The 16,260-nt window shown below is 45.5% G+C and overlaps 1 protein-coding gene across 8 annotated transcripts in view; it reads left to right on the top strand.

The window, feature by feature from the left end:
* Positions 1-16,260, top strand: part of ATP1B4 (ATPase Na+/K+ transporting family member beta 4) — a 37,322-nt gene that overhangs the window by 595 nt on the left and 20,467 nt on the right. For 5 of the 8 annotated variants that reach the window (XR_010660493.1, XM_065916419.1, XM_065916425.1 and 2 more), the window contains exons 2-7: positions 3,458-3,716; positions 7,640-7,768; positions 8,038-8,142; positions 11,303-11,499; positions 12,141-12,197; positions 15,594-15,689. Coding sequence is in view for 7 of the 8 variants with exons in the window: in XM_065916419.1 (XP_065772491.1) it covers positions 3,458-3,716; positions 7,640-7,768; positions 8,038-8,142; positions 11,303-11,499; positions 12,141-12,197; positions 15,594-15,689 (843 nt within the window). In the remaining variant the exon portion in view is untranslated. Of the gene's footprint in view, positions 1-2,995; positions 3,324-3,457; positions 3,717-7,639; positions 7,769-8,037; positions 8,143-11,302; positions 11,500-12,140; positions 12,198-15,593; positions 15,690-16,260 lie in introns of those variants that run through there. The other 3 variants (XM_065916420.1, XM_065916424.1, XM_065916426.1) reach the window with 2 other exon arrangements.

Here is a 16,260-nt window from a genome sequence, read left to right as displayed (position 1 = left end):
CCAAGCTATAGCTAAAATCCTGGAATACTAGACAGAAACTGGGAGCAGTCCTAGACATTGTTTCTCTAGAATACCCTCATCACTTAAAGGAGACTGCTGTGGCTCAGGGCATGGGAGGTACTGGCCATTTACTGCAGAAGCCAAAGTGAGAATGCAGGTTTCCTCATTTCTCATCCTATGCTCTTTCATATTTGCAGTATGCAACTCCCTAACCCTCCAGCACCCATGGCCTTCCTGCCTGCCACCCCACCCTGCCCAACACTCACACACCCCACCTTCAATGTCACCATTTATCTCCAGGATGCATTAAAATTTTTTTTGAACCCAAAGTTTCCTTGCATTTACTTTGCTAGATATCATGAGTATATGCCACATGCAGTGTTTTTTTTGCTGGGAAGTATATTCTGAAATCTCCCCCAGAGAGGGCTGTGATCTGAGCCTCAGGAAGAAACAAAGCTTACTCCATTTTTCTTGGGGAATGGCCACTCCCCAACCGGGGACCTAAGTGGAGACTCTCAACAGCCGGCAGAGGAAGACACAAATTCTAACCCCATACCAACCTGTGGAGGGCTTCTCGTAACTTTCTAGCCACGGTTTGTAGAATCTCTCTTGATGTTCCCCAAAGTCCCTTCCGGTTCTCAGAGCAGTCACAGCCTGTAGGGCATATAAAATCATTCCTTATTTGGATTCTTTTCTCTATAATGCTGCTAAAGTGTTGTGTACAAGTTTAATTATCTGTCCCTCGTTTTGGATTTTAAATGCATCAGGGGATCTTGCTTTATCGGGAACACTTGATCATGTTTACAAAGAGAGGATTTGATGCAGTGAATAATTGTGTGCTAATGTCTCTTTTAAAATTAATCAATAGTTCGAATGTTTATAGGGTGTCACTCAATGCAGGGCACAAATTTATCTTCCGGGTCATACTGTTTGTTTATGTATTTGTTTATATGTTTATATATTTAGAGTGCTCAAAATGGAGCCATGTTCTGCCCTTCAGACTCTTTCCTTTTAGGGCAACACCACGGCCCCAGCACACACCCACTCTTCCATCTCTGCACACTCACACACACTATCACAGGAGGTCAGTGCCACTTTAGGAAACAGACAAAAACAGGCCCTCTCATTACAAAAGGATTCCCTACTGGGTTCCATTAAACACTGAGCTGCCCCCAAAGTGCCCCTCTTGTACATTGTGAGGTTCTCCTACACCTGGAAGCCGGGGCAAGGGGGAAAGATATTTGCGGTTCCTGAAGCCCAGGCAGTGTGAGAGCTGTGGGGAAATTAGCTTTGAGAAGGTTAATTCTTCCCGGGAGGGTAAAGCTTTAATGACAAGCCATCTTTAATGGGATTATCGTGAGAGCTCATATCTACAAATAAGATCAGGCAGAGGCCAAAGCCAGCTGCCTCCTCTGTGGAGTAGGGGTGGAGGGCAAGCAAAACAGGCGACTAGGAGAGAAAAGATTTTCCCGAAAATATAAAGGGAACAGAAACTCCTTCACCTTGAAATGTTATACTTCAAATTCTCCGAGATTTTCAGTTACATCAGATTCTCTGGAGGCCAGGATGACTGACTACCCACTACAGTCCGGATGAGCGCCTTGACGAGGGCATGGTTCAGGAGTTTTCAGTCAGGCAGTCATCACTGATGTTTGTTCGGTGCCCACTGGTTACCTAGCCGCAGGCTCCATGCTGTGGAGGGCCATCAAGGAGTTAGAAAAATGGCCCCGCCCCACCCACCCCCACCCCAGGCGCTCAGAATGTAATTCTGGAGGTCAAGTGGGTACCTATGTTCACACACAAGTGAAAGAGATTTAAGAACACGTATTAATCCGTTCAACATTGAGTGATGGGGGTTTATTTTCCTAAGCCTTACCCCGTGAGTCCTTGTCAAGAGTTAGAAATCTCCAGTTGTAAGCACCTTCAGCCTCTTGGGAACACAGAATCTAACACATTGCTGTGTTCTGTCAATCTGCTCAACCACTTCTCAGTTCCTGCGCTCAGAGTGGTAGAGGAGAAACATCATTGTCAGGGATGTTGCGAGACATGGGTTCAGAGACTGTCTGCTCTGTCGTGAACTAGCTGCATGATTCTGGCTACATCCTGTTGCCTCTCTGGGCCTCACGTGGACAAGTGAATCTTCAAGGTCCCCGTCAGGTCTGATACGCGCGTGACATAAGACTGTACCTTTGAACAAATTAGAGAGCAATTCAAGAGTGCTTGTAATCAAGAGCTAGACAGCGCTGGGCAGACTGAATGCTGCCAGTAGAGCCTTGTCATTCTGTCTCACTTTTACGGATCCTGAACAATCTAGCTCTCCGGCCCGCCCCGCCCCGCCCCCCACGTCAGCCCTTTCAGTTGAGTGTCCTCTAAATGGCCTTTGAGGAATCAGGCAGGGAGACGGCGGCATGGAGCCCCTGGCCTCTATCATTGGACACATCCCCCCAACAGGTGCACAGGCCCTGCCGCTCTTCAGACTTGGACGGCAGAGAGAAGGGAGGGTGGCCTCATTTTCTGCTGCTGCAGTGAGCCTTGGCAGACCCACAAACAGCAGAGATCCAACTCGCCAGCCTGTGGCTGGGAGGCATTTGAAATACCATTTGGTGAAGTCTGGGTTTTTCTCTTTTTTTGTTTAATTTTCTTAGAACCACTTGGAGAAGATTACAGTTTCAGATCTCAAGTAATGGCTGCAATCAGTCAATCAACAAATATGTGCTGAGCATTTCCTACGTGCCCAGATTTCTGCCAAGGGTACGGGCTTGGGGGTGGGGAAGACGAAGGCAATATCAGTTGCCGTCCCAGCCCTCAGGTGGTCTATCCAACCTGCTTCTGGCAGGCAGAGGTTCCAGCGTGGGCAATAGTCAGAGAAGCAGCAAAGAACTGCACCCCCAATCTCTTGTTTCTGTGGGGAAGACAGTCTAAGTTTTGAGGAGGGGTACAGCAGCTGGCTTTTCCTCCTGATGTCTATTCCAAGCTATTTTTAGCCACAACTTAGGATGGTGAGGTTGAGCAGCTGAAAGCATCCAGGGTGTTAGGACAAAGCTGCCTTGGACTGAGAATGTGCCATCACAGACACAAGTGTCTAAAACTCCCCCATCGTCCAGTGTTGAGCTCAGTCTGCCCTGACAGGCCAAAGTTAACGGGAAGCCATGGCCCCAGGACAGAGTAATGACATGAACAGTCCTAGGGGAACAGCCCAAATGCCTGCAGCCGAGAATAACACTTGCACCTCTATGGAAAGAATATTGGGTCAAAATGGGTCATAGAAAGGATATTTCCTGCAAGAGAAAAGAGAGAAAGAAATCTGCCTCTTGTAACAACAGGTATGTTTCTGGGTAAGTGGACATCTGAAGCATCTCCAAATATTGAGTTGTTTTTCATTTATTTCGGCTGGTGGGATGTGCCATGGGAAATTTTCTTTTCCAAAAAAAGGGGTTGTGTGTTGTCACTGTTTCAGGATGATCAGGATGAAGTGAACCAGAACTACTTAGCAGATGAAGAAGAAGAAGCAGAAGAGGAGGCTAGGGTGATGGTGGTACCTGATTTGGAGGAGGAGGAGGAAGAAGAGGAGGAGAAAGAAGAGGATGAAAAGGAGGAGGAAGAGAGTCACAGTCAGGAAACCGACAGTGCCTGGTGGCGGAAACTGCAGATTGTGAATGAATACCTGTGGGATCCGGAGAAAAGGATGTCTCTGGCCCGAACAGGTCAGAGTTGGAGTAAGTCCCAGTGGTCCCAATGCCCCAGTCAGGTGTCCTTTGCTTTCGGCTTGGCGTCCAGAGCTCCTTTACCACACGTTGGATGGGCTTGTCTGCAAACTTCTCTTAGCTCTTCACGTAACCGGATCAACGCCTAGGGAAATAATGGGCAGATCTCATCAGGACAAACTCCAAGTGGGTGAACAGATGATTGTGTAGCTGAAATCCACTGGGCTCAACAGCATTTTGTAGTGCAGAGAGACAGTAAGAATGCGTTGGAAAAGCACAGATTTTATGGAAGCCCCAGCCCTGTCATTTATCATTTATCGTTTATCCTCTCTGAGCCTCAGTTTCCTCGCCTGCTGAATGAGGAAAGCAGTATCTCCCTTTCTCTCTCACAGGAGCAGCCTGAGACTCCGATAAAATATGAACATGGTAAAATCGAAAGTATTACGCAGAAGACTATTCCTAGGATACGAGACTGAGGTCCCTGCTAACCTGACCAAGGGTTTGTACGGTCTCATCATTTCACCCTGTATGTCAGAGAAGGATAGCCAGGGCTGCCACTGACCCCAGGTTGTGGGTACTCTACGGCTCCAGGGTGTTTGGAGAGAAATGGGTTAAAGGGATCATTTCTAGTGATTTAAGCCCAAGCTTCTGTATTTCTTGATCCATGGCAGAACTGCAGTCCACATGCAGCCACCATGTTACTTCACAGCTTCCCCAGCACTCCTCTCCCAGGGTCCCTCCTACTCACCTCTTGAACTCTTAATGCTGATCCTTCTCAGGAGATTTAGCTTGTGGTAAAATTCACACTCGCCACACTCTCTGCACATCCCAGGAAAAGAGCAGCTGCTGGTCTGAACTCAGTTAATTCATGGAAGGAAAAACAGATAAGTCTATGGATGAAATAAGAGTCCCCCAGTGCCAAGAATCTACATTGCTGAAGTCCGACATTCATGCCTTCTAAAGACCCCTTTAACTGAGAATTCTCTCCTTTGTAGCTGATGTTTCTAGTTCAGCTCAGTCAGGGTGAAACGGCCAGCCCCGCTTCCTGAAATTGGGAATAGCAGGTGTGGGGCCCCAAACAACACCCACCTCCATTCACCCCTCTTCAGTTCCCAGCCCCACCCCTGCCCATCCCTCGAACTCTAAACACTCGACTGGAACAAATGTACCTTTCAAGGAACATTCTGACATTCTGGAAGCTGCAGACAAATGCAGGACACTCGCTGGGGCTCTAAAGGGGGCACAGCTGTCTCTGGCTTGCCTAAAGAGGACTGGAAAAACAGGCCTTGTGAAATGCAAGTGTGGTTCTGGGAGAGGAAGCCCTGCGTTAACCCTTAAACAGCCATTGGAACTTAACCAGATGAGCTGACCCAAACTGTGCCTGCGGAGAAGAATCCATAAGCCAATACGAGGGGACAAGGGAGGAAGGTTCGAGTGTCCAGGGGAGATGTGGCAGTGGGGACACTGCATATCCAGGCCTCTGGGAAGCGGGTCTCAAAGGCTAATCCTGGGCAAATGGCAAATAGTGATGTTAATGCCCAGGTCACCACATGCCTTGCTGTCTTCTTGCTTGAGAACTAGGTGCCAATTAAGCACTTACAAACCCTATCCAGCCTGGACATCAACATGACAGACATATTCACCTAGACTGTTATTATATTCTGGGCTTTTCCTCTTATAGCTGGGCAACTTCTATTCATAGGAGCTATATGTTATTTTTTTGGGTACTGACCAGAAGTCTATGAGGTAGTAATATTATTGTCCCCATTTTACAGATGCAGAAACTGAGGCTTAGAGAGGGTAAGTAACTTACCTAAAGTCACGCAGTTAATAAGTGGCAGGACTGGGATTCAAACCCAGTTTGGATGAACACTGGAGTTCCTTCTCTTGCCAGAACACCACACTGTCTTCATGAACTCTAGCAGTGAGCAAGGCCCTGATGGGTAGGGCCTCAGGACCTGATGGGATGTCTTAGTGGAAGGACTGAAGAGTTGGGATTGCAGGTATCTTGTCTATTCAAGATATAATCGTCTATCCAAGCTTGGGTGGGGCATTCAGGGGCGAACCCTGGATTACCTAGAGGAGCAGCCCAAGTAAAATTTGGATATTTGGAGCAGAAAAGGTTGGAGGGATCATTGGGTTCGGGTGGGTACAGTGCTTGGTTTTGCCGGGGGTGGGGGTGGTGCAGTGTAGCTGAGACAGCCTATCACAGGCTCCAGGGCAGAGACTCCTGGGCAAAGCTGAGGGGATGCATTGCTAGTGCCATTCTCCCATCTACAGCTTCCCGGCCACACATCCTGAGCAAGAAGGAAGACGTCTCCAGGGGAATGTACCTATCTTCTTTTGCTTTCCTTAAATCCATGAAACTGAGCCTTCTGGTCCCCCAGGATGGTCCCAGCTGTGGATGGGTTGCCAGGATGAGGACAGAGGAGGGGGCACAGGGCACATCCCATCAGGCCAGCCAGTGGGCAGCAGCCAAGTGCCACAGGCACACAGGTGCTGCTGTTTCTTCTCCGGGGCCTCCAACTGAAGTGAGGTGTTTGTATTCCAGCTCCGCTTTAGTGCATCTTAGAAAACATAAAGGTTCACCTCCAGTGAAGTTCCTAAGGAATTTTTTTTCCTCCTTTTCCCGACTCTTTTTGGGGGCTGTTAATTTTATTTGGTTCATGGTTCAATTTAAAAATTGACATTTGGATTTGGTTTGGGGTACAGCAGAGTTAGGTAGTTTGTTCCGGTTTCCAGCTCATGATATGGTTCAAATCCATAATTCTGACATCATGTCACTGCTGTGAGCAGAGTTAGATGCTATTTTCTGAGACAGTCCCAAAGAGGGGCATGCTTATTCACTCATTCTGTGCTGCCTAATCCTGGGGCAAACCTGGTCCTGATTCAGCCCACAGAGGAAGAATTCATACAACTGTGCCTCTGGAAACTATGGTAATAATAATAATAACAGTGATGAAGAGTGTCATATATAGAGGGCTGAGTGTCTGCCAGGCCCTGTGCTATTCTATTTATATGCATCATTCAATGTTAAGAAGTCAGTACTATTATTATCCTCATTTTACAGATGAGGAAATTGAGGCCCAGAGAGGTAGATAGCATGTCTAACATTCAACAGCTAGGAAGTGGTAGCATCAGCACAGGATGGAAGGAGAGGCTGAATTTCAAATATTGTTAGGGACATAGATCAGAATATGAGGGAAGTGCTAAACTTATCACCGTTTTATCTGCAAGGAATCAGGGGGTGCCCAAAGGTTCTATATCTTGCCCAAGTGCACAGTTAGAGCTCACAGGTGGCAGGTATCAGTAAGTACAGTTGCCCCCTCCTTCCTTCCCCATCCTGTGTTAGTGTTCTTTTTGAAATCAGAGTCACTTAAACTTTTGCCAAACATGAGTAAGATTTGAAGTACATAAAGTGAAACCTTGCTTTGCCTTCATTAGAGTCAGGTTCAGTGGAAATGAATCAAAAGTTTGAATTATGGACTATGTGAAAAGAAATGCTGGTTTCTTCACTTGCAAATATATATAATCACCAGAACCAAGTGGCTAGAACTCTTTAGGACACATGCTTTAACGAATAGCAGAGAATGATTTGTATATAGGACACTGACCATAGCCCAGAGGACTCCCAAGCAATTTGCCCTCTGCAGTACTTTAAACTCTGTTCCCCTGTAATTTCGTTCATGGTCATCATTTGCTCAGCAAGCCCTTCCATCGGAGATGCTGTAAAGGTAAAACTGCAATCAGATCTCTGACACAATTCTCACCAATTTCAAATCGGTGACATCTGAATAAGCAAGGACAAACTGAATCTGGGGAATTACAAAAAAAGCCACGTCACATGTTTACGCTGGTTCTGATTCGTAAGTTCAAATGCAGACGCAGGGCTTATTGGCCAGCACTGACCACCCTCATCTCTGATTTTTCTGCAGGCCTGATCTTAGTCATTTACTTCTTCTTCTATGCCTCCCTGGCTGCTGTGATCACTCTCTGCATGTACACGCTATTTCTGACCATCAGTCCTTACATGCCGACCTTCACTGAGAGGGTGAAGCCTCCTGGTGAGTGCCCAAATACCCTGAGCTGTCCGAACACCCTGGACAGAAATCTGCTTGCACGGCATGTTCAGCCTCAATTAACTTTGGCTCTTCCCGGTAATGACTTAGGGATTCAATTATTAGGAGTAAAAGTAAAATGGTACTTGGCAGATTATGGTCCTTTTCATTTTGATTGCCTGGGAGGGGGTTGGGGGGAATGGTTTCATGGGAATCGATACAAAAAATTATCTCAAGAACGGGTTAATATATCCAAGACTTGTTTTCATTGCCAGGAGTTATGATCAGACCCTTCGCCCATAGCCTTAACTTCAACTTCAACGTTTCTGAACCTGACACTTGGCAGCATTATGTGATTAGTCTAAATGGGTTTCTCCAGGGTAAGTGCCTCTGAATGGTGAGAATATCTTTGGAAAGGTGATGGGTGGGAACTAAAAAATCACTTGGCTCTGAAATCCCAGTCTTAACTAACACTACCCATTCTGGTTTTTCCTTACCTTGTGTCCCCCTCAGCACCTGTAGATACAATCAAAAGTACTGTAGTTTGTGACTGTATGTTGCCTTAAAGTATATAAGCCAAAGATGGTAAGTTATATGTTTATATGAAAGCATATAAGCCAGTAAGGTGATAAGTTTATTAGGACAGAGAACTTGCTTTCTCTTCTGGAATACCCTAGAGCACCTAGTTATGTCCTGGACATATCCAGATGGCTCAATAATGATCAATTATAAAAGATAATTCCAGGGAGGGGGCGGGTGGTGATGAGAAAAGGAGAGTGTTCTCCAGAACAGGAAAACTCTTACCTCTTGTGTTTTCTCAAGGTGAGAGAATTCATTTCTTGGAGAGGATCCATCTTAAAGGATGATCCATCTTAAAGAGCCTTTATTTAAGGCTCTTTATTTAAATAGCAGTCCAAAAGGGAGTTGGAGGACAAACCTCTGGGTGGCAGTCACTCCAACATTTTGATAGCCAGTGTTTTCAAGATGCCTATCTCTGTAGTATCATCAGATAATGTTTTCAGGGGCAAATGAATGGCTTTCTGAGAAGCCCTTACACAGGGTGAAAACTGAGGTAGCAACTTGGTTAAGTTTAAACATAGAGCCCACAGTCTCTGTATTTCTCCAGCTATCAAGGTAAATCCATGGGTTAACTGCACCTATTTTTAGTGGGGGAAAAGCCAGTTAGACTGGTTTGGTTGTCCTGGCCTGGCTGAAGCCCAGTGATGGGGGTGGCCTACAGAACATGCACTGAACTAAGAGGATTCTCTTAAGTGATAGGAAGTGTTATTTAAATGCATAAATGTCACTGAACTTTAACCCTGCATCTCAGAGTCTATTGTCCCCATTTTACAAATGGGGGAATTGAGGCTCAGAAGGGGGAAGAAACCTGATCAAAGTCTTCCAGTAGCCGAACCAGTGTTTCAATTTAAACCCTTGTTTCTGTTCTTGACACCCTTGCTACTCAAAGTGTGATCCAGGAACCAGCAACATCAGTATCACTTGGGAGTTTGCTGGAAAGGGATAATCTCAGGCCCCACACAGACCTGCTGAATAAGGATCTGCAGGTGGTCTTTACACCCTTTAAAGCTTGAGAAGTGCTGCTTTTCACAATTCTTTTCTGCTGCCATATGACCAGGAATTAGAAACTCAGCTTTGTATCAGAGTCATCTTGATTAAGTCTGAGATTCAGAATCCTCACCTGTAAAATGAGAGAGGCATGGTTCTTTTTGAATCCTTGGAGTCCCATTTTTGGCACCCCAAAATGTTTTGGGCATCATAGCCAGCACAATATCTTCTCTTCTTTAAAAATGCTTGTGAGCGATTGCAAATGTACTATCAGAATCTCTGCTAAGGAAATTCCTCTGAGAAGACAGAAGATGCAGAAATATCAATTCTGACCTGATGACAGAGGTGGGAAACATTAGGAAAAGCATTGGGTTTTTTAGTTCCTAAGTGTAGATAATATGCCCTGTTTAAAAGGAACACATCTCTGAAATAGACATCCCAGAGTATCAATTTCATTCCTGTGAGGACAGAGATTTTGCAATAAGGGTCATGCTCATGTCACATTATTTTTAAAGGAACACCCTCAAGAGAAACAAAGAACACGTGATTAGAGTTTCTATTTAGAAAGTTATTTGAACATAGTTCTTGTTCTTCAAAAAAAGATTAAAAAAAGAGAGAGATTAAAACAAAACCTTGAATTGAATGTAGACTTGTCAAAGGAAAAATAAAAGCTTAGCCATAACTGAAATAGATTTAAAATTCCCAGTTGCTTCTAATATCAAGCCCAAGTCACAGTCTGTCTAGATAAGGGTCCAGCAATACTTTTGGAGTTTTACCTCTGGTGGCACAATCTCCTCTGAAAAACTGAGCTACTTGGAACATAAATGCATGGAGGTTGGATCTAATAGAAACTGGATTTCATCATTGAGAACCAAACTGGGAATAATGTAGTTATTTCTAAAGCCCAGTTCTATGGTATCTAGTAGCCCAGTCAGCACACAGACAGACCCTTTTCAGCCCTCTCCCTGATACCTATACCTTGAAAGTGAAAGTGAAAGTTGCTCAGTCGTGTCTGACTCTTTGCGACCCCATGGACCCCAGTCCGTGGAATTCTCCAGGCCAGAATACTGGAGTGGGTAGCCTTTCTCTTCTCCATGGTATCTTCCCAACCCAAGGATTGAACCCAGGTCTCCCGCATTGCAAGCAGATTCTTTATCAACTGAGCTATCAGGGAAGCCATGAGTACCTTGGACACATGCTAAATTCCACACAAGGGAAAGGGACACTAACTCTGAGTCCCTTGGGTCTCAGCAGATAAGACCTCACCCCCTCACCCTCTCCGTGGAGACCCTACGTTTGTCATTGTTTCCTGTCTTTCAGCCTAAGTTTCTATTTTTCAGTGCTAACTTCCCTCTATAAAGAATGAGGAGCTGGTTTATTTCCTCCTCTTCTTCCTCCCGCTTCCTCCTGTTTCACAACACACAGTTTTCACCTTCTCGCATTGGGTGCCTCTGATCGACCTCAAAGAGAGGTTTCCTAGACTGAACTTAAAGAGATATAACCCCCGTGCTTTGCCTCTATGTATATCCCATGCCTTGATATGACTCAGTCCTTCTTCCAAAATCCGCCTGCTATGCGCCTCTTCCTCTCCCAGAAGTATTAATAGAAGAGGCAGCCCTCCATGTTTACAATTTACCATGTCAGAAAAGAAATAATGGAAAATAGAGAAGAGTTATAGAGCGACAAACATAATACAATCCAGAGACGGATATGGAAGAAGTTCCAAGAGAATGAGAAGCAAGGGGACAGGCAATCCAAGTGGACTAGGGGGACTAGCCCAGAAGGCTTCATGGAGAGATGTTGTTGATGAAGGGCCTGGAGCCCCTGATGCCAGGTCACAGGGTCTAAGACAGACTGAGTGGGCTTTCAGAGGAGCACAAGTAAGCTGGGGAAAGGAAACCAGGGAGAACTACTGAAAACCTGGCCCTCTCTGCAGCACCTAACATGACCCTTTGCCACCCCCACATGCTTTAGGTTACAATGACAGTCTTCAAGAGGAAATGAATGTAGACTGTCCCCCTGGCCAGTACTTCATCCAAGACGGTGATGAGGATGAAGACAAGAAGGCCTGCCAATTTAAGCGCTCCTTCCTGAAGAACTGTTCTGGCCTGGAAGACCCAACTTTTGGCTACTCTACAGGACAGCCTTGCATCCTTCTAAAGATGAACCGGGTATATTGGCCCATGATACTCTGGTGATGAAAAGTGGATGAGTTGGGTAGGAGGGCTCTGGCCACTCCATGTCTCTTGGGTTCTGTCTTCATACACTGTTAAGCTTGGTCATTTTTACCAAAAGCATCAGTAATACAAACAACTGGATAAACCTACCAAGTAATAATTCCTTTTCTCCCTGAATACTTTCTATTTGGATTCTTCTCCAGCACCCCTGAACCTGCCCTTGGATGCCTGTATCAGGAATGAGATCTTGAGCTGTTTGGCACAGGGGACTGACATGAAGGTGGTGGTGGGGGGCAATTCTTCTATCACGAGAAATGCATTTTCCTCCTCTCCCACCATGCCTTGGGGTGGCAGAGCCTTATCAGGCATGCTCTTCTTTTGACACCAGTACGTTCTTTACATCTTCAGGATAATCTTGCTGCAGTTACCACTGATATTCATATCAGCCACAAATAAAACAAGGAGTAAGCTGAGCTGTGTAGCTCTGAAGATATTTTGCATCTTCTGCTTTCTGTAACATTTCTGAGAGGACAAATAGATCAAGTTTGTGCCTAAAGAAGTGATGACTCTAGGGGGATTTAGAAAAGCCCCACTTTTTGACTGTCAAATCTGTTAATTTTTTTTTCTTTTGCTAGATTGTTGGCTTTCGTCCTGAGCGTGGAGACCCTGTGAAGGTTTCCTGCAAAGTTCAGGTAAAGTGCCCTTTTGAAGAAGTACTGTTAGCACATCTGTTTCGTGCAAAAAGGTGGGTCATCTCTTCCAAGGGCTTTACCATGGACAGTTGGCTAAGGGTCAGAGAAAGGGTTAATCTTTTCATAACTGACCTCCATTTATACCTTCAGTCCTCCCTGTTTCCAGAAAGCATTCCATTCATGTGTATTTGTGTGTGTAGTGTGTGTGTGTACGTGTGTGTGTGTGTGTGTGTGTGTGTGTGTGTGCGCTGATGTATACCTGTGAAAGCCAAGGACTGAACCTCAGCTAAGGGCCACAGCAGGGAACAACAATCTGCCAAGTCATTAATTGGGATTCTGTTTACACTTTTGCTTTTAGCTCTAATTACTTGTTTCTTTGAACTAAACAAGCGGCTTTCATTAGAGTCATTAGTCCCTGCTTTTAAAACTGAATTTCACTTTTTGCAGCAATGACCAGTGGCACTGGGTGTTGCAATAACAAATGACTACAAAGGAAGTATAAACAGAACTCCATTAATATGCTAATTAACTGTCCTTCAAGGGACCATTAACTCCTATCTCATCTGTGCCAATTAGCTCCCTTGTAGGAAAAAGCCCTAGATCTTGGGTTTGCTTCTTAAACCGGCAGTAGCTGCCTCCTGTTTGCTAACAGCCACTGTACCCCCAGTCCTGGGCAGATGTCTCACAAATAAGTGAAGCCAGGGAATCCCATTCTCAGTACCAGAAATGCCACTCAAAACTCCAGTCTTGATGGTGGCAGATCAGAAAGCAGCAAAAGGTGGCATTTATTCAGCAGTAGTTCACATTCAGTAAGAATTTATGAATCACTTATTAAGTACCAGGTACTCTGCCTGGTGTTGGGAGTGCCAAGATAAATATGAATCTGTCTCTGAAATCAAGGCAGTCAAGTAATACAGATGCAGTGGGGACATAAAAGAAGGAAAGGTTAGTTCCACATGGGAGGTGATGACACTGAAGATGAGCTTTGAAAGGTCAGGCCATGCTTCCCCAGTGACCAAGGTAGGAAGGACATTCATTTTGTTCACATATACATGAGCATGTATAAATATACACACATGAGAGGTATGACTACAATTGGTGGAACTGATTCCACACACCATTCACCAAAAATAAATTTCATTACTTTTTAGAATATATAAATAAACCATGAAGACGAACTCAGTCTTAAACTAGCATAGTAATTGGATTGAGTCCTGCTTAGAGTTCCCTAAGGAAATCAAACCAGTCAATCCTAAAGGAAATCAGTCCTGAATATTCATTGGAAGGACTGATACTGAAGCTGAAACTCCCAACACTTTGGCCACCTGATGGGAAGAACTGACTCATTGGAAAAGACCCTGATGCTGGGAAAGATTGACGGTGGGAGGAGAAGGGGACGACAGAGGATGAGCTGGTTGGATGGCATCACCAAACTCAATGGCCGTGAGTTTGAGCAAGCTCCAGGAGTTGGTGATGGACAGGGAAGCCTGGTGTGCTGCAGTCCACGGGGTCACAAAGAGTCAGACATGACTGAGCGACTGAAATGAACTGAGAGTTCCCTAGTGGAAGTCATTCATTTTTCAGTTTACATCAAACCTTGCTGAGAACTGTCTTAAAAAAAATTGAGTCATTATACATTCTATAATAATCAACACTGGTCAAATCCACACCCACTTGTGGAAGTCAAGCAGGATGAGGTAATTACTAGAATAAATTAAGGAGAGTTCAGTTTATACTAAGCCATTATAGTATATTGATAGAAGTAATCACACGACCTGAGTGAGTGATTTGCTAGTAGTGATTCACTATTTGTCTCTTACTAACCTCCAGACCTTGACTATCTAGGGCAATCCTAACGCATGGGCAGAAAGCCCTGCCTGACATACTATGATGAGAGTCAGTTCAGTTCAGTTGCTCAGTCATGTCCGACTCTTTGTGACCCCATGTGAAGCATGCCAGGCTTCCCTGTCCATCACCAACTCCCAGAGCTTACTCAAACTCATGTCCATCAGGTTGGTGGACCATCTTCTGTCGTCCCCTTCTCCTCCTGCCCTCAATCTTTCCCAGCATCAGGGTCATTTCCAGTGAGTCAGTTCTTCCCATCAGGTGACCAAAGTATTGGAGTTTCAGCTTCAGCATCAGTCCCTCCAATGAATATTCAGGACTGATTTCCTTTAGGATGAACTGGTTTGATCTTCTTGCACCCCAAGGGACTCTCAGGAGTCTCCTCTAACACCACAATTCAAAAGCATCAATTTTTCGGTGCTCAACTTTCTTTATGGTCCAACTCTCAACATCCGTACATGACTACTAGAAAAACCATAGCTTTGACTAGTGGACCTTTGTTGGCAAAGTAATGTCTCTGCTTTTTAATATGCTGTCTAAGTTGGTCATAACTTTTCTTCCAAGGAGCAAGCATCTTTTAATTTCATGGCTGCAGTCACCATCTGCAGTGATTTTGGAGCCCAAGAAAATAAAATCTCTCACTATTTCCATTGTTTCCCCATCTATTTGCCATGACGTGATGAGATCGGATGCCATGATCTTAGTTTTCTGAATGTTAAGCTTTAAGCCAACTTTTTCACTCTCCTCTGTCACTTTCATCAAGAGGCTCTTTAGTTCCTCTTCACTTTCTGCCATAAGAGTGGTGTCATCTGCATATCTAAGGTTATTGATATTTCTCCCAGCAATCTTGATTCCATCTTGTGCTTTATCCAGCCCGGCATTTCACATGATGTACTCTACATAGAAGTTAAATGAGGGTGGACTTGTTTATTTAATCATTCCCCCTTTGCTTATCCTCCTGACCCCACCCCCTGTAATGAAGGCCCTCAGGGAATGTGGTCAGAGACACGTGTTTAGGTGAGCCACGTCCAGACCGTGCCCCTGTGCCCCTCCTGGTTTGACCTCCCCCAGAATTGAGCACACCACATGCATGGTGCTGTAGAGTGGGATTTACAGAGCATGTTCTAATTTACACCTGCCTCGGCTCCAGAGTCCAAGGCTGGGTGCCAGGTCCAGTATGATTCTTTGCAGACGGGCTGGCATGGTAGGCCCTCTTGCAAGAGCAACACCAGGTACTGCAGGCCCTTTGGAGCCCCTCGGAGCCCTTCCGCCTGAGTCTCCTAGGAGCCCGCACAGAGCTACACTGAGAACCTTCAGCCTCCCATGGTCTGGGCCTTCTATTCAGAATTCTTTGAACTGCAAAGCCAAAACCCAGTCTCTCCCTGGAAACATTCCTCTGGCAATAAGTCTGGCCTGAGCTATGCCTCACTCTGCTTTCCTGATCTTCCTGAGATGGACACACACAGTGTTTCCACCTGGGCCTCAGGCCCCTTGAGCTCAGGCTCCAACTCAGGGACCCAGCGCCTGATACATACTTGCTTCTACTTACAGAGAGGTGATGAAAACGACATCCGATCCATCAATTACTACCCAGAGTCGGCTTCTTTTGACCTCCGCTACTACCCTTACTATGGCAAACTGACTCATGTAAGTCTGTACTCCCCTTTAGTCTTTGCTGTCAGAAAGGGCTCAGGCTGGGATCAATGAGAATTAGGGAGCAGCAGGTAGTAATAGCAACGGGGCGAACAGCTGCTGGCCCAGACCAGGAGTTCACTCCACCAATTTCTATCCCAACTGCTCCTTGCCAAATCTGAAGGAATCTCAAACATGGTGTGGCCTCACTCCTTCAGTTTACAGATAGAAAAATGAGGGTCCAGAGAGAGGAAGTGACTTGCCCAAGGTCACACAGCTAATTAATGGCAGAACCAGGGGCAGACTAATCACTTACCATTGCACTCAATGATGCCCAAATAATCGGGTTCCTTTTTCTCCTGCTTGGAGTCTTGGGGCAGTGAAGGCTTCAACGCCAGCATGGAGACTTAATAAATACTAGCTCTGGTTTGATTCATGGTCTGATACCCAGAGAACCATATCATGTTGAGTTAGAACTGGTTCTCCCCAGAGGACAGTCAGACAACTGACACTGACTTATGAGAGAAACGCGTCATTTTCCCCCAGGCCCAGGGCAGACAGAGCGTCTCAGTTGCTTCAGCCACCT

The sequence above is a fragment of the Muntiacus reevesi genome, chromosome X (assembly GCF_963930625.1).
Source record: "Muntiacus reevesi chromosome X, mMunRee1.1, whole genome shotgun sequence".
Lineage (NCBI taxonomy): Eukaryota > Metazoa > Chordata > Mammalia > Artiodactyla > Cervidae > Muntiacus > Muntiacus reevesi.
The sequence above is the reverse complement of the archived record's forward strand: the minus strand, read 5'-3'. Positions and strand labels throughout refer to the sequence as shown.